The sequence below is a fragment of the Scyliorhinus canicula genome, chromosome 3 (assembly GCF_902713615.1).
Source record: "Scyliorhinus canicula chromosome 3, sScyCan1.1, whole genome shotgun sequence".
Lineage (NCBI taxonomy): Eukaryota > Metazoa > Chordata > Chondrichthyes > Carcharhiniformes > Scyliorhinidae > Scyliorhinus > Scyliorhinus canicula.
In genome coordinates this window covers 228266781-228276396 of record NC_052148.1, presented here as the reverse complement: position 1 = coordinate 228276396, position 9616 = coordinate 228266781, and the positions used below count along the sequence as shown (strand labels likewise).

At 41.7% G+C, this 9616-nt stretch overlaps 1 protein-coding gene across 1 annotated transcript; it reads right to left on the bottom strand.

Moving 5' to 3' along the window:
- Positions 1–304: 304 nt before the first annotated feature.
- Positions 305–5617, bottom strand: LOC119963349 (interleukin-8-like). The gene is made up of 4 exons (XM_038792355.1): positions 5468–5617; positions 2983–3118; positions 2769–2852; positions 305–1251 (listed from the first exon to the last, which is right to left on the bottom strand). The coding sequence occupies exons 1-4, from the start codon at positions 5529–5531 to the stop codon at positions 1224–1226; spliced, it is 312 nt and encodes a 103-aa protein (XP_038648283.1). The 5' UTR covers positions 5532–5617; the 3' UTR covers positions 305–1223.
- Positions 5618–9616: the final 3999 nt, after the last annotated feature.

Genomic DNA, 9616 nt, shown 5'->3' with positions numbered 1-9616 from the left:
GTGTTGGCCAAGGCACCAGAGAATCCCGGTATCTTCTTTGATTGGCGCCATGGGATTTTGCATGTCCAAATGAGGGAGACGACAAGGCCCTGGTTTCACATCTTATCAGAAAGCATATGGTGGTCAGTACAACACTCCTTACATGCCCACAATATGCTTACATTTATGGAATGGCACCTCAGCCCATGACTCCGTGAGGAGAGTGCTACCATCGAGCTAAGAATTGCCTCTTAGCATTCGGTACGATACTCATTTCAGCTAAGCTCAATCATTTCAACAGATTTGACATTGTAAGGCACACAGATAAAACAATTCATCCTTTATTCAAATAAATATTTTTGCAACGTATAATAAATAAAAATTACAGATTATTTCCACACACAAAATTTTGTGTTAGCAAAATCACCAAACACTCCTGTGGCAAAACATAAATAAATAGAAAATTAAACCTTTCGGACTTTATCAGCCTCGAGACTAATAAATAAATTGTGATTCAAATAAATTACGATAAAAATCAAAATGGCAGTACTGACAATATGCCGTGCCAACATTGCACAAATTTCATTTCCACTCAGTAACTACATTCTAACATGTTAATCTGGAAGCAAATGTACGGCAATATGAAAACAGGATCAAAATGGCACCATCTAGATAGTGCAGCTATTTAACAGCATGTCAAATCTCTTGGCACTGTGGTGCAGAGGAATGAAATCTCTGTAAAGAGAGACAGATAAATTAAATCTCAGTGAAGAGACTATCTAAGCCCTGAACTCCAGTGGGGGTGGGGGGTCTCTGCATTTTCTGCCATAAACTTTGGCAGTACATCAGCAAAATCCCTCGGAGGAATAGTTGTAAGTTTTTTGAGGATACCCCATTTCTTTGTGAGTTCTACGGACCTGACAACGTAGACCTCCGTAGAAATTGTACGTGACACATTCAATTCTTCAGTAATAAAACTGACAAATAAGTTAAATAAATACGAAGAGATAAATCTTAACAGATGTGGGAGGGTATTATCGTTTTTTGTGGAGGACTGGGTGACCTCTTCCATTCTGTGACTGATTTGTAAATACTTTGCTTCACACCAGTCAGGCAGTCACTCGCTGTTGTACGTTTACGGTAGGCTTGGACATGAAGGTTAAAGATCCATAAATGCCAGAGTTAGTAGAGAGTTTCATTGTGGTTAGATGTCACACTCTTGACATTCAGCCATTAGGCTTCCCTCAGTGAGCTTCGTTATTCTTTTTGGAACTATAAAAAAAATGCAGAAACAAATAAAAATTGCTGTCAATCTTGTCGGAATATAAATCAAAAATATTCAGGAAAGCAATCCATTTCACAAACTAATAACTTAAAAATTGTTTCATACACAATTCCCACAGAATATAAGAACAGCCAGTTCCATCATTCATTGTGATCATAGTTCATCTGTATCTTAACTATAACCACAGGCCTTAACCTCATCTCCTGTTATATTCTTGTCAATCTCTGATTTAAACATGAACGATCAAGTGTCTACTGCTATTTGAGGACGAGGACATCGCATTTGGTGCAAAATTTTCTTTCCTAACTTCTCCCTCTAATGGCACAGCTCTGTAAAGTACAATATCCCTTGTTTCAGACTTCTCTACGAAGAAAAAAACTTCTGTCTACTCTAGCAATTCCTTTCAAAATCCTAAAAGTCTTAATCAAATTACCCTTGACTTTTTCTATTTTGGAGAATACAAGCCCCCCCCCGAGGGTAAATTTTCTGCGGGAATTGTTGAGGGCAGGATGGAAAATGTGACGTATAATTGAAAGACCCTTGACCTCCTGTGGGGAGGGGAGGATTTTCCAGTCTCGGGGTGGGAAGGACTGGACAATCCTGCCCCCAGTTTCTGTAATCTCTTTCACTCATCAAACTCTTAGAGCTCAGGTACCAGAGAATAATGGGCAAATTTGACAAATATCTGTTCATTAGTGAGTATGATAGTAGTAGTATGGACAAAATGTTGACCAGTATGTCATTATTTGACAGAATATCACACTCTCCTGTTAAAGCCTTTGAGCGAGAGCAGCAAAACACATTTACAATGGGTTTACCTCTGTTCCAAATCAAGCAAATGAAGGTGCATCTAAATGCATTGCTAATTTTAACATTATTTGGCATTAAACCCGTTCCCTACTGTCCATAACCTAAAAGGTGTGTGAGAAAAGGGTTGGCATTGCATTCATATCACAGAGGGTAAGTTGCTGAGGTTGAAGCGGAGGTAAATTGCCATCCAAGTCTTGCTTTTTGACATGTCTGTGAAATACCAAAGGAAGGTCTCACTGGGTCCCAAAGTGACTGTATTCAATTATATTTTCCTTCCTCAATGCTATATGTAATAGTAGTTCAAACTAAGTTATCAGCTTGTCCAATAGACTATAGATAACCTCTGTAATTTGTCCATTTCAGGTTATCTAGCTCTCCAATCCTCCAATAGTTAGCTACAATTTTATCAATAGCTTCTCAACACAATGATATCAATTTGCACTCTTACCACATGGACAGTATCTCGTGGGGCGATCACTTGCTCTTTACAGAATCTGCCTAATTTTCATTCCTCAAAATCAGGTAGGTTCTCTAATAGTTGGTCGACCTACCCTTCTGGATTACTGCCCAGATAGTAAAAATAAAAATCTACTGTACATATTTGTAGCCTTTTTTTCCCATTCCATTCCTTGTTACCTATTAAAGAACTAAGATAGATATATCATTTCCATGCAAGCTAACATCTGAAACTTACCTTTTGATTATCATGTCAATTAACTTCTTCACCCAAGAGGCTTCAGGATCCAGGCACACTGGAATCCCATTTTTCAGGGTTGCACTGAAAGAAGTGAAATATGACAATTAATTAAAGTTCTGCTATCTATTTTTAATTTACAAAAATGAATAACATTCATTTAAAAATATGTATTAGTCACAGATGATTATCCATAATCAGTAGTAAAACTTACATGATTTCAACGCTTGAACAGTGTGAGCCACTTGGAAAAATTTCAACATTCTCCATACGTTTTGGATGGATGAACCTGGAATTTGTTTTAATGCATTGGCAACGCAAGCTCACTCCTGCATGTCGGAGAGATGCGGCTATGGAAAGGACAAATTATAGAAAGTTAGTATTTGTAACATTAGTTTTCAAATGTCTTTTTCTTAAACATGCATAGACAGTCTTAGGCAAAGAGATATCTCCCTGCTCAAAGCAAACAGCCTGAAGTTTTCACTCCCCTGGAGCAAGGGTGTCAGCCTGAGATTAGACCTGATATCTCAGATCAGATAACATCAGACTTTCAATGTGCAAGTCAACGAAACAAGTCCTGGTCTAGATATTAGTGAGACTAAATGACTGATTTGTGGAGATTCTTGCCTCTGGGTCAGAAGGTAGTAAATTTGAGCCCTAAATCAGGATTTGAATGTGTGGCACTTCAGTATTGAAGATATGCTGAATTCAGACAAGGCATTGAAACTTTGCTCTTTAAAGAGAATTTTAAAGGAGGCGAGAATGGCTGGTGCTCTGGAAGGATTAACTCAAAAGGCACCAAAAGGCTTGAAATACCTCTAACCTAGAAGGAATCCGTGTTTATAATGCGTGCATGCAGGAAAAAATGGTTCAAATATTACCTTACTTGCTTTGAAAATTTCAGGTGTGTCTTAGGTATTCTCCCAGGTGGGCGGCATTCTCCCCTACCCGGCGTGGCGGAGGGTGCTGGCGTAGGGGAGTAGCGCCAACCACTCAGTGGTCGGGCCTCCCAAAGGTGGGGAATTCTCACCACCTTTGGGGGCCAGTCCCGCGCCGGAGCGGTTTGCACCAGAAGACTGGCGCAAAAAACCGGCGCCCCCGGCAGCTGGCCGCTGATGTCACTGCCGGCGCATGCGCAATGTGGGGTTCTCTTCCGCTTCCGCCATGGCGAAGGCCGTGGCGGCTGCGGAGGAAAATAGTGCACCCAGGGCACTGGGCCGGAGTCTGAGCGGGGGGCCTCGATCGCGGGCCAAGCCACCGTGGGGGGCACCCCCCCGGGGTTCGATCGCCCCCCCGCCCCCCCAGGACCCCGGGGCCCGCTCGCGCCGCTGATCCCGCCGTTCCAGAGGTGGTTCAAACCTCGGCGGCGGGAGAGGCCTCCCAGTGGCGGGACTTGGAGAATCACCGCAGGGGCCTCTCCGATCGGAGTGGCGAGATTCCCGCCACCGCCACTTCCCGGGTGGCAGAGAATCTGCCACGGCGGGGGCGGGATTTTCGGCGGCCCCAGGCGATTTTCCGACCCTGCTGGGGGTCGGAGAATTTCGCCCATCTCCCCTATAAGTGGACCCATCACTAATTAAATTTCACTACTCAATACCTGGATATCTAATACCATAATCTGATGGCCATTATATAAGTTAGATATGATTCTCTTGTATGTGTTTACTCTATTATTCAAAGGCGGGAAAGATTAACAAATGAGTCAACACAAGATACCATTTGTAACCTGCTCTATTTTAAAGTCAGTAAAAACGTAGAGTGATGCCTGTAGCAAATCTTGTTGACTTCAACTTAATTCCAAATAGTAAAAATGAAATCATGTCTTCCTATTGGCTAAACAGAGCTATTTTTCTGGGGCCACCTATTTCTCTGAAATTATTGAAGCCTAGGCATAATTTCTCCCTAAAGGAGGTTTTGTATCCTTTTCCGCCTTACTCAACGTTCTTTGTTGAAAAAGCCTTGCAACGTCAGCTTAACCCTGCTTTTGATCTTTGTGCACATTGGAAGTTGAAGGGTCAGTCTGTGGCCTACTCCTTGGCCACAGTCGAGGTCAGAAGAGCTGCCAATTAATTTATCTAAGGCTGCTCCACCCTAATGGTTTCAAACAGAACAGCATTGTCGCAACACAATGTGAAGCAGGTGATACTGACAGGGCAAGATTTACTGCCCATCACCAGTTTCCATAAAAGGTGGTCGTGGGCTATCTCGAACCACTGCAGTTCTTGTGATGACTGTGCTTTCACAATGGGGGAAATGTAACTAAATAACTCAGTAACAACATAAAACACTGGTCCATCCCTAAACACTTTAGTGCACATTTCTGAAGTTACAAACTATAAAGAAGATTCTTAAATGTAATAATATGTGGCCTGTGCAGCCTATGTTTGCCAATTCATTGTATCATAACACTCACTGACAACCACTATTTAAAATGTGAGTCTCAATCAGTATTATTTGCATTTAGCCATAAATTACATACATACAATATATTAGAAATGTAAATATAGTCTAACATTCACCTTTTAAATATATTATAATATATTGTTTCCAGCTTAAAACTATAGATTGCAGATAAACACATTGTAATGGAAGAACAACTTTATAAACACAACAAATCTATTTGTTACATAAATGCTTTTCAATAAAATTGTAAGTTCTGTCTAAATGCTATGGAACTATCAAGTCAGATTATTTCTTACCTTGTGTGGCAGCCACATAAAGTACAAAGAGAGCGAAGACTGCGAGAGTTACTTTGCTGTTCATTGTCTTTGCTTGTATGATGGTCTTAATGTTCTTCTGGTTGTTGCACTTAGCTGCTGAAGTTTGTATCTAACTCCTTGTTGTTCTCTTTCTCTATTTATAACAGGAGTACTGTTGCTCAGTGACATGTGATGATGTAAGCAGGAATTTCCCAGGAAGTTATGCAATACAAACACACCGATAAAGATTGATAGGCTTAAAACGAGTCCATGCATGCAAACCATATCACATTAAAACATTTTGTAAAAAGTATTAAATGGGTTCTTTAAAAAATATCCACAGAAGAAATCTGTTTCTCCCAGGACTTTCGCAAAACTTCTTTCATTTTAGCCCTAATTGGCTGAAGTAGCTGAGAATGGTCATAGAAAATCTTGTTTAAAATTGGAATGAAAGCACTGGCTATGGTATTTAAATATTAATGTTATAGACTAATGAAGCAAATATATTTATATTTAGTTGTTATTAAACAACGGGTATCTTCTTCTGTCTAAATAATGTCATCAGACCCAATGCAGTTCAAACACTGGCAACCGGTGCAGAAAAGCTTTGGGAGCAGAGTGCCTGACTTCTTCCTGCTGCTATGCCATTTTGCCAGTAGCAGGCAAGGTAGCAGCCATTCACCAAGAGCCCAATTGAGCCACATACGTGGCCAATTAATGGCGCCTTCCTGCTTCTGTCAGTGGCAGGGGATGCAATACCACATGGTGAGATCATCAAGCTTAACCTGGTGGCTTCCTAGCAGGCACCAGGGATAGATTCCCACCTTTCTGGCACCCATGTCTCAGAGGGCACTCCTCCAGTAGCAATGGCCATCCTCGTGGCAACAGCCCTCAGCATCTCCTGCCACTGCATCCAGTTTAGCAAGGCAAGGCTCTAATTACTGCACTATGAGGGCGCACTACCATTAAAATGTCCAAATCCTCCAGCTGGAGCTTCAACAAGGACTGCCATGAATGGTGGCTCTGTTGAGCTGCGAACCATCTGATTAGGCTGGCAACTCTCAGGGTGGATCACTATCCATCAATTTTTTTAATTCTTCCATGGGATGTAGGCATCGCCGGCAAGCCGTTTGTTGCCCTTCCCTAATTGCCCTTGAATTGAGTGACTTTCAGAAGGTAGTTAAGAGCCAATCACATTGCTGTTGGTCTGGAACCGCGTGCAGGTCAGACCGGGTAAGAACAAAAGATTTCACATTGGTGAACCAGATGGGTTTTTACAATATTCGATAGTTTCATTGTCACCATTACTGAGGCCAGCTTTACAATATACCAGCTCTCGTGGTGTGATTTGAACCCATGTCCCTAGTTCTTAAACCTGGGGCTCTGGATTACCAGTTCAATAACATTACCACTATGCCACTCTCTCCCCGATAGGATTGCAATTCCAGAAACAGGCACCTAATGAGCTGGCACTAAAAATGTTTTCGGGTACACTGAGGGACAATTCAGAATGTCCAATTCACTGAACAAGCACGGAACTTGTGGAAAGAAACCGGAACAGCCGGAGGAAACCCACGCAGACACGGGGAGAATGTGCAGACTCGGGACAGACAGTGACCCAAGCCGGGAATCAAACCCGGGTCCCTGGCACTGTGAAGTAACAGTGCTAACCACTGTGCTAGCCCAAGAATTCATGCCATCTCCTTGAGAGGTCTGTGCAAGAGAACTTTAGGAAAAGGTAAATGGCAATATTGTGCACATAGAGGATAGCCGTGGGCTCTCTGTCCTTTCTAACCATTCTTTTGGATGTTTCGCACACCTCAAATGTATTGAAGGAAATTGCTAATAAATATAGCTAAGGAGCTGATACTGACCTAACATGAGTATGTCATGGATATTGCATGGATGGGCATGAATTAAAAATGAGATCTGAATTCATTGCGTCCATTATTTATATGCTGGAAAGGCAAAACTGCTGAAGCATCAGCACCAGCAATTCCCTCAGTGTCTAAAAACTGTTTTTAAAAAGTGCTTACCATTGACGATACAATAATGTGAATGATAATTCTAAATGTATTTTATGAACATATCATTATATAACCAAAGTTATTTTGTGGCATTGATTGAATGTTACTTTTCTGTGTCTAATGTATGTTAAAAATTCGATGATGTTGAAGGAAATGATTCAGCTGCATCAATGTGTCATTTGAGTGCAGGGAGCTGATTAACAATGGAATGATTGTAACAAATGTAATCAAATTGTTCAATCCCATCGCTTATTACACAATAGCCTGAGATTTCCCCAGATTTTTTCCCCAGATACGTGCCATTGTGCCAGGGTTCAGTGAGGAAAATCACACACAACTGATTTCTGACAGTCACACGTTTCCGGAATCTTCTGCAGCTCTTTAATGAGCCTTTAATGAGCCAGACAGCCTTTACTGCTCATAACCCAAGAACAGAACTTTGCTGCCATGCAAATAAGCAGCTCTTGCAAGTTTCCCGCATTTGCACCAGCAATGTGCGGGGTGGAGATTTATGCACATAGATTTAGGCACTGCATGACCAGGGCCATCTGATATCAGCCTTAACTGAGGCGTTTCAGCCTTTGAAGAACACCCAGGTTTTGAGTATTTTCTGCAGATTAATTGCAATGTTTTTTGTGATTATGAAAAATATTCTGCCATGTTTGGAGGGATTGAGCAGCTGGAATGACCTTACTGATTTAAAGAGTGCTGGAGAGGAGGATTCCCGGGCAGCATGGTGGCGCAGTGTTTAGCACTGCTGCTCACGGCACTGAGGACCCGGGTTCGATCCGACCCGGGTCACTGTCCGCGTAGAGTTTGCACATTCTCCCTGTATCTGCGTGGGTCTCACCCCACAACCCAAAGATGTGCAGGCTAGGTGGATTGGCCACGCTAAATTGCCCCTTAATTGGAAAAAAGGAATTGGGTCCTTTAAATTTATAAAAAAAGGACTCACAGATAGCCGTACCTACAAGAGCAGGAGAGAGGAGGACACAGAGACAGACAGCAGCACCTAGTGATCCTACCCATTCCAGTGTAATCCGTGGCTCTCTGGATGATTACCTGAGCCATGAAAAAGTTAGTGTAGCGCAGTTAAGATTAGGGAGTTAAATGTATGGCTCAAAGATTGGTGTGCAATTTGGTTCCGGTGTCGGGGAAAGTCGGATAAAGACAGAAAGTTCTGGAAAAACTCACCAGGTCTGGCAGCACCTGTGGAGAGAGAAGCACAGTTAACATTTTGAGTCCAATATCATTCCTGTTCGGAACTGCAGCAGGTGACCAAGGCTGGGAACTGAATGTTATGGGGATTTGCCATTTAGTAGGAAGGGGCAAAAAGGAAAATGGAAGTGGGTTGGGAGTGCTACTCAAAGATGAGGTCAATATATTAGTGAGAGGGGATCTAAATTTGGAAGATCAAGATGTAGGAATAGCTTGGGTGGAGCTGAGAAACAGAAAAGGGGATCAAACATTGGTAGGAGTTGATTATAAGTCACCAAATAGCAGCGGTAATGTAGGGCATGGTATAAATCAGGTAACCAGAGGTGTTTATATCAACCATAATATGGTGATAATGGGGGGGGGGGACTTCAAATTACAAATATATTTGGTCAATGTAACTAGCACTAATCTTGGAATGTGTCTCAGATGGTTTTCAAGACAGTTTGTTAAGGAACAACTAGAGAATGGACAGTTTAATATCTGAAATTATGCAATGAAGAAGGGCTAATAAAATAACCTTGAAGGAAAAAAGCCTTTAGGAAAGAGTAACCACACTATGATGGAATTTTACATTAAGTTTGAAAGTGAAGTAGTTCAATGAGAAACTAAGGATTTAACTAGGGTTAAAGATGGCATCAAGGCTGTATTAAGAAACAATATTGGCACTAACGGCCAAAATGTTGAATCAATCGGGGTAGATATAAAAAAAACACAAGAAAAAACTCCTTGGTAGGAGTAATTTATAGACCCCTGAGCAATACCAAGTATAAATCAAGAAATAATGAGGGCTTGTGAGAAGGATGCAATGGTAAACATAGGTGAATTTAATATGCATATTGACTGGATTAATCAAATTGGCAAGGGTAGCCTCACGAAAGGTTTCATAGAGTGCATGAGGCACTGT

Excerpts from the sequence above, each read along its gene's own strand:
- LOC119963349 (XM_038792355.1), bottom strand. The coding sequence starts at position 5,531 with ATGAACAGCAAAGTAACTCTCGCAGTCTTCGCTCTCTTTGTACTTTAT. Across the intron at positions 2,853-2,982 it reads TGTTCAAGCGTTGAAATCAT|TGCAACCCTGAAAAATGGGA; the intron begins GTAAGTTTTACT and ends CACTTCTTTCAG. Across the intron at positions 1,252-2,768 it reads ATTGACATGATAATCAAAAG|TTCCAAAAAGAATAACGAAG; the intron begins GTAAGTTTCAGA and ends TTTTTTTTATAG.